The following is a 20,901-nucleotide window of genomic DNA, read 5'->3' as shown; positions in this document are numbered from 1 at the left end:
GCCTGCGCAGTGAGCGTCTCTATGACATCATCACGCTCATGCTGCAGCTTCCTGAAGACAGGGAGTCGGAAGGTAAGTGAAGGGAACATTGCGCTAGTCCAGTCGGGCTTGGGTCGGGTTGGGCTCGGCGGGAAAATGGCGGGGCTCGGGCTCGATGTGGTTCCGTCGGGTTCAGGTCGGGTTTTTTTTGTGACTTGAACAGGTCTTTGGTGGGGTGGGAAGGGGGGAGAGGGGTGGAAGGTCAAATATTAAATGCAAGTCTTTTTTGAGGGGGGGGGTGCTGGAAAACCTTTCTATTGGGAAGATGGGTATGGGCCAAAAATCATTTCCCTTTTTTGGGGGGGGGGGGAAGGCTTCAAATATGCAAGTCTGGCAGCCCTTTAAAAATGGCGCCCCCATGTGATGGGATGTGGTGGGGGGGGCGGGGGGGGGGGGAGAAAGAGAGAAGACACCATCCAACGTATGCAGATGAGCCATTGCTCCTGGCAGCGGGAGAATAAATTTCAGCCCATAATATTTCTAAGTTTTCTGATGACACAAAACTAGATGGGAATGTAAGTTGTGAGGAGGCTTCAAGGGGACCAGGACCGGCACAGTGAATAGGCAAGAACATGGCAGATGGAACATACTGTGATTAAGTGTGAAGTTATCCACTTTGGTAGAAAAAAAACCAGAAAGACAGAATATTTCTTAAATGGTGAGATGTTGGGAAGTGTTGTTGTCCAAAGGGACCTAGGTGTCCTTGTTCATGAGTCACTAAATGCATGCTGCAACTGCATGCTAGCTATCAGGAAGCTAAATGGGATGTTGGCCTTCATCGCAAGGGGTTTTAAGTACAGGAGTAAAGGTAACTTGCTGCATTGTTTAGAGCTGTGGTGAGACCGCACCTGGAGTATTGTGCACAGTTTTGGTCTCCGTATTTAAGGAAGGATATACTTGCCATTGAGGGAGTGCAACAGAGGTTCACCAGACTACTCCCTGAAAGGTGGGATTGTTTTATGAGGAGAGATTGAGGAAACTGGGCCTGTATTCTCTAGAGTTTTGAAGAATGAGGCGTGATCTCATTGAACTTATAAAATTCTTACAGGGTGTGACAGGGTGGATGTTTCCTCTGGCTGGTGAGTCTAGAATCAGGGGACATAGTCTCAGAATAAGGGGCAGGCCATTTAAGACTGAGATGAGGAGGAATTTCTTCATTCAGAGGATGGTGAATCTTTGGAATTCTCTACTCCCGAGGGCTGTGGAAGCTCAATCATTGAACATGTTGAAGACAGAAATCTATAGATTCTGGATACTAATGACATCAAGGGATATGGGGACAGTGCGGGAAAGTGGCATTGAGGTAGATGATCAACTATGATCTAACTGAATGGTGGAGCAGGCTCGATGGGCTGAATGGCCTATTTTTGCTCTTATGTTCCTAATTTTCTGAATGTACACTTCTGATGCAGTTTCACTACCGAGAGCACACAGCAAAGTATCACAGAAGTGTGCCCAGTGGGTGAAACTTCATTCCAGATTGTGCACTCAGAAAATCAACACTATTGGTGAAACAGATAAAAACAAGGGGGGACAAAAACAAATACTGGAAATCACAAATAAAAACAGAAAATGCTAGAAATACACTGTATGTCTGCTACCACCTGGAAAGAGAAAAGTCAAGTTGCCCTTTGTCACAACTGGAAACTAGATGATACATGAGACCTTAAAAGGTCAGAACAACAAAGGGGAGCAACAGACAGAAGTCAATAGTAATTTTTGCTGACTTTTATCAGAAGTGGCAATTAATGGAATCAATGGCCCACATTGCTTTTTTGAAAACCAAATGATGACTGGTGGAAGATATACATAAATCATCAAAAGTAGTCAGCATTCCTGACTTATGATTCTACCTGCTGTTTTGTTCCCAAACTCCCCTCATGTTTTTTTCGGCGGACAAGGGGACTGCTGGGTTAGTAAACCTATATATTTGGGCAGTGGCTAAACCCGAAACACTACACGTGTAGTGTTTCCCACCCATCCTCCTCCTCTAGCCAAAAAAAAAGGAATCTTGTGTGGAGGGTTTGGTAAGATCATAAGATCACAAGAACGAGGAGCCTGCTTTTTTTTTAGTTTTTAGAGATACAGCACTGAAACAGGCCCTTCGGCCCACCGAGTCTGTGCCGACCATCAACCACCCATTTATACTAATCCTACACTAATCCCATATTCCTACCACATCCCCACCTGTCCCTATATTTCCCTACCACCTACCTATACTAGAGGCAATTTATAATGGCCAATTAACCTATCAACCTGCAAGTCTTTGGCATGTGGGAGGAAACCGGAGCACCCGGAGGAAACCCACACAGACACAGGGAGAACTTGCAAACTCCACACAGGCAGTACTCAGAATTGAACCCGGGTCGCTGGAGCTGTGAGGCTGCGGTGCTAACCACTGCGCCGCCATTCAATAAGATCATGGCTGATCTTTTCGTGGACTCAGATCCACTTACCCGCACTCTCACCGTATCCCTTAATTCCTTTATTGTTCAAAAAGATATCTACCTTGGCTTTAAAAACGTTTACTGAAGAAGCGTCAACTACTTCACTGGGCAAGGAATTCCATAGATTAACAACCCTCTGGGTGAAGAAGTTCCTTCTTAATTCAGTCCTAAATCTGCTCCCTCTAATCTTGAGGCTATGCCCTCTTGTCCTAGCTTCACCTGCCAGTGGAAACATCCTCTCTACTTGTATCTTGTCTATTCCCTTCATGATTTTATATGTTTCTATAAGATCCCCCCTCATTCTTCTGAACTCCAATGAATATAATCCCAATCTACTCAGTCTCTCCTCATAAGCCAACCCCCTCAACTCCGGAATCAACCTAGTGAACCTCCTCTGCACCCCCTCCAGTGCCAGTATATCCTTTCTCAAGTAAGGAGACCAAAACTGCACACAGTACTCCAGGTGCGGCCTCACCAGTACCTTATACAGCTGCAACATAACCTCTCTGCTTTTAATCTCAATCCCTTTAGCAATGAAGGACAAAATTCCATTTGCCTTCCTAATTACTTGCTGGACCTGCAGACCAACCTTCTGCAATTCATGCACAAGGAAACCCAGGTCCCTCTGCATAGCAGCAACTTTTTACCATTCAAGTAATAATCCTTTTTACTGTTACTCCTACCGAAATGAATGACTTCACATTTATTAACATTGTATTCCATCTGCCAGACCTTTGCCCACTCACTCAATGTATCTATGTTCCTCTGCAAAGTTTCACAGTCATCTGCACACTTTGCTCTGCCACTCATCTCCGTGTCATCTGCAAACTTTGACACCCTACACGTGGTCCCCAACTCCAAATCATCTATATAAATTGTAAATAATTGCGGTCCCAACACCGATCCCTGAGGCACATCACTAGTGACTGATTGCCAACCAGAATAGCACTCATTTATCCCCACTCTCTGCTTCCTGTTAGTCAACCAATCCTCTATCCATGCTAATACTTTACCCCCAACGCCATGCATCCTTATCTTATGCAGCAGCCTCTTGTGCGGCACCTTGTCGAAGGCCTTTTGGAAATCTAGGTACACCACATCCACTGGGTCCCCATTGTCCACCTTGCTCGCAATGTCATCATAGAATTCCAAAAGATTTGTCAAGACCTGCCCTTCATGAACCCATGCTGCGTCTGCCCAACGGGACAATTTCTATTGAGATGCCCTGCTATTTCTTCCTTGATAATAGACTCAAGCATCTTCCCCACTACAGAGGTTAAGCTAACCGGTAAGGTTTTCCTTTTTTAAAAATCTCTGTTGTCAATTTAGTGCGGAGGGGATGGAAGCTAGGGCAGTTGCATGCTCCTCTTGCAGGATGTGGGAGGTGAGGGTCACCACTTGTGCCCCTGCTGACTTCACCTGTGAGAAGTGCACCCAACTCCAGCTCCTCGCAGACCGCGTTAGGGAACTGGAGCTGGAGGAACTTCGGATCATTCAGGATGCTGATGGGGTGATAGCAAGCAGTGATAGGGAAGTAGTGACACCTAAGTTACAGGATAAAGGTAACTGGGTGACCGTCAGAGGAGGGAAAGGGAATAGGCGCACAGTGCAGGGATCCCCTGTGGCCGTTCCCCTCAATAATACATATACCGTTTTGGATACGGTTTGGGGGGAGGGGGGGACGACCTACCAGAGGAAAGCCACAGTGACCAGGTCTCTGGCACTAAGCCTGGCTCAGTGGCTCAGAAGGGAAGGGGGGAGAATAGGAGAGCGATAGTGATAGGAGATTCAATGGTTAGAGGAACAGACAGGAGATTCTGTGGTCGCGAACGAGACTCCCGGATGGTATGTTGCCTCCCGGGTGCCAGGGTCAGGGATGTCTCGGATCGAGTCCACAGGATTCTTAAGGGGGAGGGGGAGCAGCCAGAGGTCGTGGTACATATCGGTGCCAATGACATAGCAAGGAAAAGGGATGAGGACCTGAAAAACGAATATCGGGAGTTAGGTTGGAAGCTGAAAGGCAGGACGAGCAGAGTAGTAATCGCAGGATTGTTACCGGTGCCACGTGCTAGTGAGGCTAGAAACAGGGAGCGAGTGCAGCTGAACACATGGCTACAGAACTGGTGTAGGAGGGAGGGATTCAGATATGTGGATCATTGGGATACCTTCTGGGGAAGGTGGGACCCGTACAAGAAGGACGGGTTGCATCTCAACTGGAGGGGCACCAATATCCTGGGCGGGAGGTTTGCTAGAGTTCTTCGGGAGGATTTAAACTAGTTTGGCAGGGGGATGGGAACCGGAGCCACGGATCAGTGGATGGGGTAGCTGTTGAATAGGCAGATACCGAGTGCAGAGAGTCTGTGAGGAAGGTTAGACAGTTGACAGGGCAAAGTTGCAGCCAGTATGATGGGTCGAAGTGTGTCTATTTTAACGCAAGTAGTGTCAGGAATAAGGGTGATGAACTTAGAGCATGGATCAGTACTTGGAGCTATGATGTTGTGGCCATTACGGAGACGTGGATATCACAGGGGCAGGAATGGATGTTGGATGTTCCGGGGTTTAGATGTTTCAAAAGGAATAGGGAGGGAGGTAAAAGAGGTGGGGGAGTGGCATTGTTAATCAGGGATAGTATCACAGCTGCAGAAAGGGAGGTCGTCGAGGAGGGTTTGTCTACTGAGTCATTATGGGTGGAAGTCAGAAACAGGAAAGGAGCAGTCTCTTTGTTGGGAGTTTTCTATAGACCCCCCAATTGCAACAGAGACATGGAGGAACAGATTGGGAGGCAGATTTTGGAAAGGTGCAGAAGTAGCAGGGTTGTTGTCATGGGTAACTTCAACTTCCCGAATATCGATTGGAACCTCCTTAGTGCAAATAGTTTGGATGGAGCAGTTTTTGTCAGGTGCGTCCAGGAAGGTTTCCTGACTCAATATGTAGATAGGCCGACTAGAGGGGAGACTATGTTGGACTTGGTGCTTGGCAACGAACCAGGCCAGGTGGCAGATCTCTCGGTGGGAGAGCATTTCGGTGATAGTGATCACAACTCCCTGACCTTTACTATAGTCATGGAGAGGGACAGGAGCAGACGGGATGGGAAAATATTTAATTTGGGGAGGGGGAGTTACAATGCTATTAGGCAGGAACTGGGGAGCATAAATTGGGAACAGATGTTCTCAGGGAAATGCACGACAGAAATCTGGAGGTTGTTTAGGGAGCACTTGCTGCGACTGCTGGATAGGTTTGTCCCGATGAGGCAGGGAAGGGATGGTCGGGTGAAGGAACCTTGGATGACAAGAGATGTGGAACAGCTAGTCAAGAGGAAGAAGGAAGCTTACTTAAGGTTGAGGAAGCAAGGAGCAGACAAGGCTCCAGAGGGTTACAAGGTAGCCAGGAAGGAACTGAAGAATGGACTTAGGAGAGCTAGAAGGGGACATGAAAAAGTCTTGGCGGGTAGGATTAAGGAAAATCCCAAGGCGTTCTACACTTATGTGAGGAACAAGAGGATGGCCAGAGTAAGGGTAGGGCCGATCAGGGATAGTGGAGGGAACTTGTGCCTGGAGTCAGAGGAGGTAGGGGAGGTCCTAAATGAATACTTTGCTTCAGTATTCGCTAGTGAGAGGGACCTGGTCGTTTGTGAGGACAGCGTGGATATGTTCGAACAGGTTGAGGTTAAGAGGGAGGATGTGCTGGAAATTTTGAATGATATGAGGACAGATAGGTCCCCGGGGCCAGACGGGATATACCCAAGGATATTACGGGAAGCGAGGGAAGAGATTGCTGCGCCTTTGGCGATGATCTTTGCGTCTTCACTGTCCACTGGAGTAGTACCGGATGATTGGAGGGTGGCAAATGTTGTTCCCTTGTTCAAGAAAGGGAATAGGGATAACCCTGGGAATTATAGCCCAGTCAGTCTTACGTCGGTAGTGGGCAAATTATTGGAGAGGATTCTGAGAGACAGGATTTATGATTATTTGGAAAAGCATGGTTTGATTAGAGACAGTCAGCATGGCTTTGTGAGGGGCACAATTAGCCTTATTGAATTCTTTGAAGATGTGACAAAACACATTGATGAAGGAAGAGCAGTGGATGTGGTGTATATGGATTTTAGCAAGGCGTTTGATAAGGTTCCCCATGGTAGGCTCATTCAGAAAGTAAGGAGGCATGGGATTCAGGGAAAGTTGACTATCTGGATACATAATTGGCTGGCCCATAGAAGTCAGAGGGTGGTAGTAGATGGAAAGTATTCAGCATGGAGCTCGGTGACCAGTGGTGTTCCACAAGGTTCTGTTCTGGGACCTCTGCTCTTTGTGATTTTTATAAATGACTTGGATGAGGCAGTGGAAGGCTGGGTTAGCAAGTTTGCTGATGACATGAAGGTTGCAACGGGACATTGACAGGATGCAGAGCTGGGCTGAGAAGTGGCAGATGGAGTTCAACCTGGAAAAGTGTGAAGTGATTCATTTTGGAAGGTCGAATTTGAATGCGGAATACAGGCTTAAAGACAGGATTCTTGGTAATGTGGAGGAACAGAGGGATTTTGGGGTCCATGTCCATAGATCGCTCAAAGTTGCCACCCAAGTTGATAGGGTTGTTAAGAAGGCGTATGGTGTGTTGGCTTTCATTAACAGGGGGATTGAGTTTAAGAGCCGCGAGGTTATGCTGCAGCTCTATAGTGCCCTGGTTCGACCACACTTGGAATATTGTGTTCAGTTCTGGTCGCCTCATTATAGGAAGGATGTGGAAGCTTTAAAGAGGGTGCAGAGGAGCTATACCAGGATGCTGCCTGGACTGGAGGGCATGTCTTAGGAAGAAAGATTGAGGGAGCTAGGGCTTTTCTCATTGGAGCGAAGAAGGATGAGAGGTGACTTGATAGAGGGGTACAAGATGATGAGAGGCATAGATAGAGTGGATAGTCAGAGACTTTTTCTCAGGGTGGAAAGGGCCATCTCCAGGGGGCATAATTTTAAGGTTATTGGAGGAAGGTTTCGGGGAGATGTCAGAGGTAGGTTCTTTACACAGAGAGTGGTGGGTGCGTGGAATGCGCTGCCAGCGGTGGTAGTAGAAGCAGATACATTAGGGGCATTTAAGCGACTCTTGGATAGGTACATGGATGATAGTAGAATGAAGGGTCGGTAGTTAGTTTGATCTTGGAGTAGGGTAAAGGTTCGGCACAACATCGTGGGCCGAAGGGCCAGTACTGTGCTGTACTGTTCTATGTTCTTTAAAGTGCTCAGTTACTTTTCAGTTCTGACACCTGAATCATTCTTTCTTTTCTCCTTCAGAAGCAGATTGACTTGCTGTGACCAGTATTTTCTGTGTTTGTTTAAACAGACATTGCTCCTCTATCCATTGCCATAGAATGCAGAACCTTTAGAATCAATACTTAGCATATTTGTATCAACACTAAAAATTCATTTAAGTAAATATATTTTAATGTTGTGTCAATGCACGTCTTACATTATAATCAACATATCAAACTGTTTACCACTATCATCATCAGTACTTCACTTCCAACTCAAAGTGTTCTCTGAAGATACGACTTAAGCTTGAGAGGCCAAAATCTGTAACTGTGCTGTGGGAAACTATAAAAATATTGCCTATCCATCTTTACACTTCAGTTAAAAAAAATACCTACAATGTGACTATGTGACAATTTCACATGCACACACCAGTATAATTTACCAAAATCCTCATAACACTAGAATTAAACAGTTTATCCCTTGGCCTCCAAATGCAAATACCATGCAAAGCTCCTATATATTCTGAGAACACAAAGCATGTGTTAATAAATCCTTGAAGCATTTTGAATGCTGGAATTGATTTCAACTGATTTCTACTTAAACATTAATGGAAATTGCATACTTATGTCCATTTGTAACATTCATTGAAAGCTGTTACAGGCAGGATTTCAAAATGAACAAAATAAATTGTACACTATGGCCTTAATAAATTGCCCCTAGTATAGGTAGGTGGTAGGGAAATATAGGGACAGGTGGGGATGTGGTAGTAATGTGGAATTAGTGTAGGATTAGTATAAAATGGGTGGTTGATGGTCGGCACAGACTCGGTGGGCCAAAGGGCCTGTTTCAGTGCTGTATCTCTAAACTAAAACTAAACTACTATAAAATTAGTTTTAAAGTGCGCTGCTCAGTTGCTTTATCAATTCCTAATACAATCTAGTAGGATCCCAAAACAGGCTTTAGATTGGCCTTACTAATAAACTGTTCAAGTTTGGTGACAAACTGTAGTAGTTGATAGTAGCTGACTTGACTGGATACAGTTGCCTTTTGCAGTTGGTACATATTAATATCTGATGAATACTACAGATCAACAAAATAGTAACTGAAAACATTAGTAAAGTCTTACTTTGATGCAACAGTAATTTGCAATCAGCAAAAGTTTAAAAAAGACTTCAATATTTTTTTTAAAAGGGACAAGTTCAAAACTGAAATTCAGTTATTTTTCAAGACAATATAAATTAAGCCATATTCAGTCATTTGTTTTTTGTAAGAAAGGGATTGTATATGTACTCCATGTACCCATTCTTTGTATGCACGTAGATTTCCATATTGGAAATAAAGCATTGAAAAATTCTGCTACCTTCCTGTTTTAAAATTCAGAAGTCTTCCTCTAACCTCTCTAAACTGGAAATGCACAAATGGAAAGACATGAAGAATGTGAAATATATAGTTTTGGCACACAGAAATAGGTTTTGCTTTTGTTTGAAAATGTGCATTTATTCAGTTGACAGCTCACACAAACCTCATCTAGACAGCTCAATATCTGACAATTTGAGACACTATCCACACCGTATCGAGTCAAGTCAAATCAAATCAATTACAATCAACTACAACAAACTGTCATCATTCCAGAAAGAACTTGAAAGTTGACAGTGAGGTCAACTAAAAGTCTGTTTTGGGATTTTACCAGATAGTATTTGGAACAGAAAAGCAAATTGAGCAAAATTTTCATTCTGAGAATGTCCGCTTTGCACTACACAGGGATGCGGAAAGCAGTAGCAGCAGAGCATCTTATCAGAATTTAAGAAACTGAAAAGTTTGATGCTGCATTATGTACACTAAGTACTTAAAGCTGTTACTGCATCTATGAAAGGAAATCTTGCTTAAACATTGTATAACATCACATGTGTAAAAAGTCATTACCTCTGTCTGTATGAATATAAAAGGAAATCACTCAAAGTGTCAAGTTTTTCAATGCAGTTAAATAATTAAAGCTTCAGTGACAGAGCAAAATGTAGCCATTGCATTATAGAATGGATTGCTGCCTCTGTCCTGACTTTATATCTCAAATATGAAAGTTGCTCTCCTTAATATATGGCAGCTTATCAACAATTGTATTACAAAACAAAAAGCCATTCAAACCTAGCTCCCAGAACAATGGGTCGTGTACTAAACCTGCTGCTTTGTATCAGATTTTCCATTAATCTTAAACTTTCCTTTTTCACATACACATTCATGAGCATAAAAATTGCTTGACAGTACTAATACGAAGTAACTTGATATTTTTCAGTCTATTTCAAATTGCAATAGCAGTTTGTCTGAGAAGGATATTGTAAAAAAAGATAGTATACCATATCATGCCCAACTTATGCTGCTGAACTTGTGTTTAACATGGTAACAAAGTCTAATCTATGTAAAAAAAAAAGGACTGTAAGAGGCTAATTATTTGCTGCTGAGGTAAATTTATTTGTAGATTGGCAAATGTTTATAAATCCCTGGCTTTAAATATTGAGGAGAGATCAGGTTATCGAGGACTTGCAGGAAATGACTGGCTTTGAGATTTATAAAAAATTCTACTCATTCGTTCGTAAATTCCTTACATGTTCAACAAAGAACAAAAGAACAAAGATAATTACAGCACAGGAACAGGCCCTTCGGCCCTCCAAGCCTGCGCGGATCCAGATCCTCTCTCTAAACATGTCGCCTATTTTCTAAGGTTCTGTATCTCTTTTCTTCCTGCCCATTCATGTATCTGTCTAGATACATCTTAAAAGACTCCATCGTGCCCGCATCTACCACCTCCGCTGGCAATGCGTTCCAGGTGCCCACCACCCTCTGCGTAAAGAACTTTCCACGCATATCCCCCCTAAACTTTTCCCCTTTCACTTTGAACTCGTGTCCTCTAGTAATTGAAACCCCCACTCTGGGAAAAAGCCTCTTGCTATCCACCCTGTCTATACCTCTCATGATTTTGTACACCTCAATCAGGTCCCCCCTCAACCTCCGTCTTTCTAATGAAAATAATCCTAATCTACTCAACCTCTCTTCATAGCTAGCGCCCTCCATACCAGGCAACATCCTGGTGAACCTCCTCTGCACCCTCTCCAAAGCATCCACATCCTTTTGATAATGTGGCGACCAGAACTGTACGCAGTATTCCAAATGTGGCCGAACCAAAGTCCTATACAACTGTAACATGACCTGCCAACTCTTGTACTCAATGCCCCGTCCGATGAAGGAAAGCATGCCATATGCCTTCTTGACCACTCTATTTACCTGCGTTGCCACCTTCAGGGAACAGTGGACCTGAACACCCAAATCTCTCTGAACATCAATTTTCCCCAGGACTTTTCCATTTACTGTATAGTTCACTCTTGAATTGGATCTTCCAAAATGCATCACCTCGCATTTGCCCTGATTGAACTCCATCTGCCATTTCTCTGCCCAACTCTCCAATCTATCTATATTCTGCTGTATTCTCTGACAGTCCCCTTCACTATCTGCTACTCCACCAATCTTAGTGTCGTCTGCAAACTTGCTAATCAGTCCACCTATACTTTCCTCCAAATCATTAATGTATATCACAAACAACAGTGGTCCCAGCACGGATCCCTGTGGAACACCACTGGTCACACGTCTCCATTTTGAGAAACTCCCTTCTACTGCTACTCTCTGTCTCCTGTTGCCCAGCCAGTTCTTTATCCATCTCGCTAGTACACCTTGGACCCCAAGCGCCTTCACTTTCTCCATCAGCCTGCCATGGGGAACCTTATCAAACGCCTTACTGAAGTCCATGTATATGACATCGACAGCCCTTCCCTCATCAATCAACTTTGTCACTTCCTCAAAGAATTCTATTAAGTTGGTAAGACATGACCTTCCCTGCACAAAACCATGTTGCCTATCACTGATGAGCCCATTTTCTTCCAAATGGGAATAGATCCTATCCCTCAGTATCTTCTCCAGCAGCTTCCCTACCACTGACGTCAGGCTCACCGGTCTATAATTACCTGGATTATCCCTGCTACCCTTCTTAAACAAGGGGACAACATTAGCAATTCTCCAGTCCTCCGGGACCTCACCCGTGTTTAAGGATGCTGCAAAGATATCTGTTAAGGCCCCAGCTATTTCCTCTCTCGCTTCCCTCAGTAACCTGGGATAGATCCCATCCGGACCTGGGGACTTGTCCACCTTAATGCCCTTTAGAATACCCAACACTTCCTCCCTCCTTATGCCGACTTGACCTAGAGTAATCAAACATCTGTTCCTAACCTCAACATCCGTCATGTCCCTCTCCTCGGTGAATACCGATGCAAAGTACTCGTTTAGAATCTCACCCATTTTCTCTGAGTCCAAGCATAACATTCCTCCTTTGTCCTTTAGTGGGCCAATCCTTTCTCTAGTTACCCTCTTTCTCCTTATATATGAATAAAAGGCTTTGGGATTTTCCTTAACCCTGTTTGCTAAAGATATTTCATGACCCCTTTTAGCCCTCTTAATTCCTCGTTTCAGATTGGTCCTACATTCCCGATATTCTTTCAAAGCTTCGTCTTTCATCAGCCGCCTAGATCAGTTATGATTTTTTGTTTTATGACAATCAGACACAATTTTGATACAAACATTTCATTTATAGCAGATTCAAGAGTGATGAAAATACTATAAAGCAAGACTACGGTAGTCTTTTCAAGCAAATGGAACCATCACTAAGACTTTAACTCCACAATAAGCTGCACTTGAATCATCCATCCAAATACAACAAATGTGAATCTCACTAACAAAACACTCTGAATAAAGTAGAGTTCACAAACAGCTCCAGCCAATATCTTTGGCTCCTGTCATAAACCCTGCACCCTTACCATTGACTCCAAGCACCACCCTAGTCACTGATTCAGGTCGAACCAGACTATTCACAACCTCAGTGTCTTATATAACCCCGAGATGAGCTTCTAACTCCAGTTCCTCTTCATCCAAAAGACAGCCTGTTTCCACCTCCATAACGTTGCCTTCCATCACCCCTATTTCAGTTCATGTACTGCTGAAATCCATATCCATTCCTTTGTCACCTCCAGAGTCAACTATTCAAAATCTCTCCTGGCCAGCTTCCCATTGTCCAATCTCTGTAAACTTCAGCTCATCCATAACTCTACTGCCAAAATCCTATCCTGAATCAAGTTCCTTTCACCCTTCATTCCAGGGCTTCCTGCCCTACATTAGCTCCCAAGCCCAACATCTCTAATGTAAAATTCTTCCAAGGCCGTGGCCCTCTTGATTTCCAATCCTTATAACTCTGTTCCTCTACTCCTCATCTTCCATACATCCCCCCTTTCTTCACCCTAGCCCTGGCCTCACACTCTGAAACACCACACTTCTCTTTCCTTCCCTGACTCTCCTTAAAAGGAAATAAAAGCAAAATATTGCAGATGCTGGAAATCTGAAATAAAAACAAAAAGTACTGGAAACACTCAGCAGGTCTGGCAACATCTGTGGAGACAGAAGCAGAGTTAACGTTTCAGCTCTGTGACCTTTCATCAGAAATGGCAAAGATTAGAAAAGAATTAGGTTTTAAGCAAGTGAAGGGGATGGGGGTGGGGGAGAGAACAAAGGGGATGGTATGTGATAGGGCAGGAGAGATGAAACAACAAAGCTGTCCTGGGACAAAAGAAAAGAGTGTGTTAATGCTTATGGTGAAGGACAAAGCATTAGTCCAGAGAGAGTGACAATAGCAGCATAATGAGCAGCATGAAAAACAGGCACATGGTTAAAAAAAGTAAAATATTAAAAAAGGTCAGTCATGCTCTGAAGTTATTGAACTCAATGTTCAGTCCGCAAGGCTGTGGAGTGCCTAATCGAAAGATCAGGTGCTGCTCCTCGAGCTTGCGTTGATGTTCACTGGAACACTGGGGCTGGGGCGCGTGTTGAAATGGCCAGCAACCGGAAGCTCAGGGTCATGCTTTCAGACTGAGCGGAGGTGTTCTGCAAAATGGTCACTCAATCTCCGTTTGGTCTCCCCAATGTAAAGGAGACCGCATTGTGAGCAGCGAATATAGCATAATAAATTGGAAGTACAAGTAAATTGCTGCTTCACCAGAAAGGAGTGTTTAGGGCCTTGGATAGTGAGGAGAGAGGTAAAAGGGCAGGATATACACCTCCTGCAGTTGCGTGGGAAGGAGACGAGGTGTCAGGGGTAATGGAGCAGTGGACCAGGGTGTTGCAGAGGGAACGATCCCTTCGGAATGCTGACAGGGGAGGGGAGGGGAAGCTACGTTTGGTGGTGGCATCACACTGGAGGTGGTGGAAATGGCGGAGGCTGATCCTTTGGATGTGGAGGCTGGTGGGGTGGAAAGTGAGGACAAGGGGAACCCTGTCGCGGTTCTGGGAGGGAGGGGAAAGGGTGAGGGCAGAGGTGTGGGAAATGGGCCGGACACGGTTGAGGGCCCTGTCAACCACAGTGGGGGGAATCCTTGGTTGAGGAAAAAGGAAGACATATCAGAAGCGCTGTTGTGGAAGGTTGCATCATCAGAGCAGATGCGTCAGAGATGGAGAAACTGGGAGAATGGAATGGAGTCCTTATAGGAGGCAGGGTGTGAAGAAGTGTAGTCGAGGTAGCTGTGGGAGTCGGTGGGCTTATAATGAATATTAGTGGACAGTCTATCCCCAGATATGGTGACAGAATGGTCATGGAAGGGAAGGGAAGAATCGGAGTTGGACCATGTAAAGGTGAGAGAAGGGTGAAAATTGGAAGCAAAGTTGATAAAGTTTTCCAGTTCTCCTTAAAACACATGTGTTTGACCAAGCCTTTGGCCACCCCTCCTAATCTTTCCTTCTTTGCCTTGATGCCTTTTTTTCTCCTATGTCTCTGAAATTCCTTTTTTTAATGTTATTATATAAATGCAAGCCATTGTCCCTGTATTGTGCAAGAAATAAAAGCACGATGAATTATGGATGCATTGGACTTATATCACCTTGTATATTTGTACTTTATCCAGGGCTCTATTCCTCCTGCTCACAGTTTCAGTATAAAACTTCTAGGAGAAATGGATCTATAGTAATTTCATAGATAACATAAGAACATAGGAGCAAGAATAGGCTGTTCAGCCCATCGAGCTTACCCTGCCATTCAATATAATCCTGACTGATCATCCACTTCAATGCCTTTTTCCCACACTATCCTCAAATCCCCTAATGTCATTTGTATTTAGAAATCTGTTGATCTCTGCTTTAAACATATTCAATGACTGAGCTTCCCCAGCCGTCTGGGACACAGAATTCTAAAGATTCACAACCCTCTGAGTAAAGAGGCTTCCCCCTTATTTTGAAATTGTGTCCCCTGGTTCTAGACTTCCCAACCAGGGGAAACATCTTACCCACATCTATCCCTTTAAGTATTTTGTAGGTTTCAATGAGATCACCACTCATTCTTCGAAACTCTAGAGAATACAGGCCGAGTTTCCCCGATCTCTCTTCATAGGACAGTCCCACCATCCTGGGGACAAGTCTGGTGAACCTTCGTTGCACTCCCTCTGTGACAATAATATCCTTCCTAAGGTAAGGGAACCAAAACTGCACAAAGTACTCCAAGTGCGGTCTAACCAAGGTTCTGTACAATTGAAGCAAGACTTCACTATTCCTGTACTCAAATCCTCCTGCGATAAAGGCTAACGTACCATTCACCTTCTTAACTGCTTTCAGTGTCTTATTGACGAGGACACCCAGGTCCCTTTGTACATCTACACTTTCTAATCTTTTACCATTTAAGAAATACTCTGCACTTCTATTCCTCTTACCAAAGTGGATAACCTCACATTTTTCCACATTGTATTCCATCTGTCACATTCTTGCCCACTCACTATGTCTGTCCAAGTCCCCTTGAAGCCACTTTGCATTTTCCTCACAACACATATTCCCACTTAGTTTTGTGGTCATCTGAGAACTTGGAAATATTACATTTGGTTCCCACATCCAAATCGTTGACATATATCATGAACAGCTGGGGCCCGAGCACTAATCCCTGCGGTACCCCACTAGTTACAGCCTGCAAACATGAGAATGACCCGTTTATTCCTACTCTCTGCTTTCTGCCTGTTAACCAATCATTAATCCATGCCAGTATATTACCTCCTATCCCCTGTGCTTTAATTTTGCTAACCAACCTCATGTGGGGGACTTCATCAAAAGCCTTTTGTAAATCCAAGTATACCACATCCACCAACTCCCCTCTTTCAATTCTGTTAGTAACATCCTCAAAAATCTCCAACAGGTTCGTCAAACATGATTTTCCATTCATAAATCCATGTTGACTATGCCCAATCAGATCATTATTATCCAAGCGTCCATTTATCATATCCTTTAGAATAGATTCTAGCATTTTCCCAATGACTGATGTAAGGCTAACAGGTCTGTAATTCCCTGTTTTCTCTCTCCCTCCCTTCTTAAATGGTGGGGTGACATTTGCGACTTCCAATCTGTAGGAACCGTTCCAGAATCAATAGAATTTTGGAAGATGATCACCAATGCATCTACTATCTCCATAGCTACCTCTTTCAACACTCTGGGATGTAGAATATCAGGTCCTGGGGACTTATCAATCTTCAGCCCCAATAATTTCTCCAATACAACCTTCTTATTAATACTAATTTCCTTCAATTCCTCATTCCCCCAATCCCTTGGATCTCTAATTCTGGGAGATTTCTTCTATCTTCCTCAGTGAAGACAGACACAAAGTAATCATTTAGCTTCTCTGCCATTTCTCTATTCCCCATTATAAATTATAACATAGGACTGCATAATGTTAGGTCACAGAAACAGCTTATGTTGTCAGATCTCACAATGTTACTGATTTTTGAAACCTCAAATGCACTTGAGTTACATCTGTTATTTAATGCAAGATTCTTACCTTGTGTAGCTATATAATGACTTGGTCTGTGATACCCCTATGAATGAGAAAAGTTTAATAAATTATCATCTGGGAAGAGGATTGGTCTCGTCTCCACCAATCCTATTTGGAGAACATGAAAGTCAATTACAATGTTAATACATTCTAATAGTAACTTTACTTCCCTACTCAAAAGCACCACTCTGTTAAAGGTCAGTCAGCTGAATTGAATTTCAATGATTTTCACCAAGTGGAATACAGACTAAAGCCAATTAAGAACTGGGATTGGAAACATCTATTCTAATTGACCAAGAATAGATATGCAATGAAAGAATTATTTTGATTAAGTTAGCAGCAAAAAGAATGGAATTGCAAAGTCAGTGTTACAACAAGATGGGTAGGCCTCAATTTTTTTTTTGCATGACTTTCCATAACATGACAGGTTAGCAGCAGTTAAGTGACCTTACACAGTATGGTACCTCTGAACATCTTTCTAACATACATACACTTATGGCATAGAATAGACGGCAGAAATGACAGATCAAACACATCAATAGCATGTTTATATTGAAATAGCATGGACATTAGCATCTATGATGTGACTTACCAGAAAATGTTAACCCTTTTATCTCATTAAAAAAAAACTATGATTAAAATATAAAAATAAATCTGGTGAAGGAAATGACGACAAACAAAATATGGTATCTAATGTGAATAAATAAAAGCACACAAGGATGTTTGCAAATAATAAAACTACAGTGATCTTCAATGGTGCATTTGTACTGCAACTTTAACATTGCCATGAAGCAGTTTTGACTTTGCAGCAAAATTAAAGCTGTAATATTAATTCAGAATCAGGCAGAAGAAACCGTGAGAGACTCACAGGAGAGTGAGTTTTAAGCTGTTAAAAAGTTCTCATGGGGTTTCAGACATTTTTTAAACATACCTGGCTTCAGTATAAATGGTTATAGTGCACATGCTCTTGTCTACATTTCTCAAGTGTTTTAATTTTACCTCGTCTAAGCAGAATTGGAATTCTAGCTAAGGAGTATAAAATGGGTACTCTCCGGCTGGAACTCATACTGCAGCCATGAGTCTCAGAGCAGTAACTGCAGCATCACTTACTTTCTCTGAGACAGAGAGTAGAAGAGAAAGAGGAAGGAAAAGAGCATCTGTTAAAAAGCTATTGGAAACTATCTGATTTGATCCAAGCACATGAAATTTAAATACATCATCAATGCGAGATTTGTTTGAGGACATTATCAGCTGTAGGTACATTTTAACTAAAACAAGTAGTTCTTTTTTTAAAAAAAGGATAATATTTAATATCTAATCAAAAATATCTTGCTTATTTCAGTACTTCAAATATATCTCTATTTAGAGTGCTGCAGAGGATATCACAGTGACTCAAATTATTGAAGGAGGAAATGTATGCAGGAGCAAATTGTACCCATATTGGAAAACCTAAGCTTAATTCCCATTTGGAGTTTCATGGAAATCTATTAAAATGCAATTATTGAGGTGACATTTTCATATTCAATTATGAGAGTTAAAAAAAAACGAACTACATTGTAAGCTGAAAAGTTAAGAATACACAGACAGCAAACCGTCTTCCCCTTTCAAGCAGAGGGGGAGCATTAGAACTATGTATTTAAATTTTGCTCAGCTGAATTTCAAATTTTAACATTTTCTTAAAATTTGACTTTAATCTTGGAAGTGACAAAATACTGTGTAGCCATTTCCATTAGTAAACATAGTCATATTTGTGATATTCAGTGGCCAGTGGAAAGGCGGTGGTGCTAACACAAGTTTTGTCCAGATAACAATTTTGATTTCATAATGAGTATGTACATTACAGTGCAGGAGAGATTGAGGCATGTGCAGAAATAAATTGCAATGCTTTCCATTTACATTGCTTTTGTTTTCACAGACCTATGCTTTCTTGTGTACAAATGTATTTCAGGACACTGCTTTCAACAAAGGAAACAAAGTTTTTCTCACAAGCCCACTTAATAGAACTGTTTAACTTGGCCTTGAGGCCAATATTATACAAAAACACACACATTAGTGCATATCTTTACACTTTTATAAGCTAGCTGTATTTATATTACTGTGTCTTGAAATGAACTGCAGTGTCAATCATACGCAGATTTTTAGATTCATGATTACTAGGACCATGAAAAAGTACAGCCATTTCCTTTCCATTGTATAGTCGATTTAACAAAATTAGTGATTTTTAAAATTTCACAGACCTGTACCACCTTGTCCTGTTTTAAAAACATACAGCTATTAATTTCACCTAGAACAAAATTCTAAGGAGAACAGATAGTCATAGAAGATATATAACCATGACTAATTTACATGCATGAGTTCACCTCTTCATTCTCTTCATAGCATGTGCCTTTAAGCATAGTTCTTTAACAGTATCATTCAAGTTCAAATAATTTGCAACTTCAGCTCTTAGAATTTTAATAACTAACCCAGTTGATGCTTAAAATGACAGTGCAGCCACTAATAATGCAATTACAGTGTTTTATTCCATGTAATGTACTTTAAAACTAATATCTCCTATTATAGGCGAATGCAGAATATGGACTTAATTGATTTAATTCCGCAAAGTGCATTTTACACTATGGTCTTTTTTCCACGCCATACAATAATGTCAAGGAAAATTGTTCTAATATTCTTGAAATCACAGGTGCCCAATTGAAAATCAAAAGTTCATTTTTATGAAGAGAATCAAATGGGTTTGCTCTGCTATCTGCTGCATGTTCTGCTTGTTTTAGTAACATGTTGGTATATTACATGAATTGGTATTAAAGTTAAAAAAAAATCTAGCTTTTTCAGTGATACTTACATCCCTGTACAGCCATATCTACAGCCCAAACCAAAGCCAGATGTGAAAGAAAGCACAACAGTGTCAGTGAGTGCCAGCAAATTTAATACACAAGGTGCAAATTTTAAGAGTTGCAATCTTTAGATACAACATAGGAAAGAAAATCAAATGCTGAAGTATTGTAATACTAGGAAATATAACTTACATCAATATAATTTGCATTAATGTAATCTGATGTTGAATCATCCTCTAGTGGCTGTAAAATGACTCTGGAATGGTCATCTATAGGAAACACAACACACACATTTTGTATTTCTTCTCATGATTCTTAATCATGATTCAATTTGCTCAAAACTCATATTACAAGGAACGGATTTTAAAATTATAAAGAAAGCAATTTTAGAAGTGTATCTGTGCAAGTTGATTTTTTTCCAAGAACTTAAATACAAACATTGAAGTGTATTATTAAAAAACAATTTAAATCCCAAAATATCTATCTACACTTCATGACAATGATTGTCTTTAACCGATAGTTTTTTCCTTCCCTGCGTGGCTACAACCAAACATGATTTATTGAAAACTAGACTTTCAGTTATTATACATGCTACAAAGAAAGAGCACTACATACTGAATATCAGAAACTGGAAACGATTTCATTGAATATTCTGTCCATGGTGAAAGCTTATTATATGTTTGATTTGTGGTTGGTTATTAGTGAAAATTACATACAACAATGCAAAAGGTAATTACAGTTTTGTACTACTACCAATTATAAATTTTACAAAATTATGCAGTACAAAACTTTCCTCATTTAGCTCATTGGTAGCACACTCATCTCTGTCAGGAGGTCCTAAGTTCAAGCCTCACTCAAATAACTTTATAAAAATCTTTACACGGGGGAATAGTTTTAAAACTCTGACAGGTGGCAAATTTTAAATCCCTGTTTAGAAAAAGGAGAAGGGATGAAACATGAAATTCTAGGCATGATTCCACACAGACGTCCAATTGTGAGCTGCAACGAAAGGGAGCACAAGAGAGTGACAAGGCTCCAACAGAGAATCCCCATCTTGAACACTGTTTTGTACTGGTAGCACAGGATCATGAATTCTCCTCTTCTAAGCCAATTAGTCTCATCTCAGTTGTGGGGCAACCTCAAACATCCATAATGTTGGAAGAATTGAGTGAACAATTAGAAAAATAGGAATAACCAGAGGCAGTTGGCATGGATTTGTAATGGGGAGATCATGCTGGCCTAATGTAAACTTTGAGAGACAATCATAGAGTGCATAGTTGAAGTAAGTGGTGGGCATTATAGATATGGATTTTCAGTGAGTATTTGATAAGGTGCTACATAAAAGACTTGTTGCAAAAATTGAGGCACATGATAAAGGAAAAGTAGCAAAATGAATAGAAGGTAGCCAGGAGAAAGAAAATGTGAAACTGAAATATTCATAACGATTGTTGTAGGTG

The 20,901-nt window shown here is 41.9% G+C and overlaps 1 protein-coding gene across 3 annotated transcripts in view; it reads right to left on the bottom strand.

Annotated features, from left to right (window-relative positions):
- Positions 1-20,901, bottom strand: part of ptprk (protein tyrosine phosphatase receptor type K) — a 553,573-nt gene that overhangs the window by 43,858 nt on the left and 488,814 nt on the right. For all 3 annotated transcript variants that reach the window (XM_068025166.1, XM_068025170.1, XM_068025171.1), the window contains exons 16-17: positions 19,637-19,713; positions 16,617-16,653 (exon numbers count right to left, since the gene is read on the bottom strand). In XM_068025166.1, the coding sequence (XP_067881267.1) occupies positions 16,617-16,653; positions 19,637-19,713 (114 nt within the window). The remainder of the gene's footprint in view (positions 1-16,616; positions 16,654-19,636; positions 19,714-20,901) is intronic.

This window comes from Heterodontus francisci, chromosome 3 (assembly GCF_036365525.1).
Source record: "Heterodontus francisci isolate sHetFra1 chromosome 3, sHetFra1.hap1, whole genome shotgun sequence".
NCBI classification, from domain to species: Eukaryota; Metazoa; Chordata; class Chondrichthyes; order Heterodontiformes; family Heterodontidae; genus Heterodontus; species Heterodontus francisci.
This window is presented reverse-complemented; position numbering and strand designations above follow the sequence as displayed.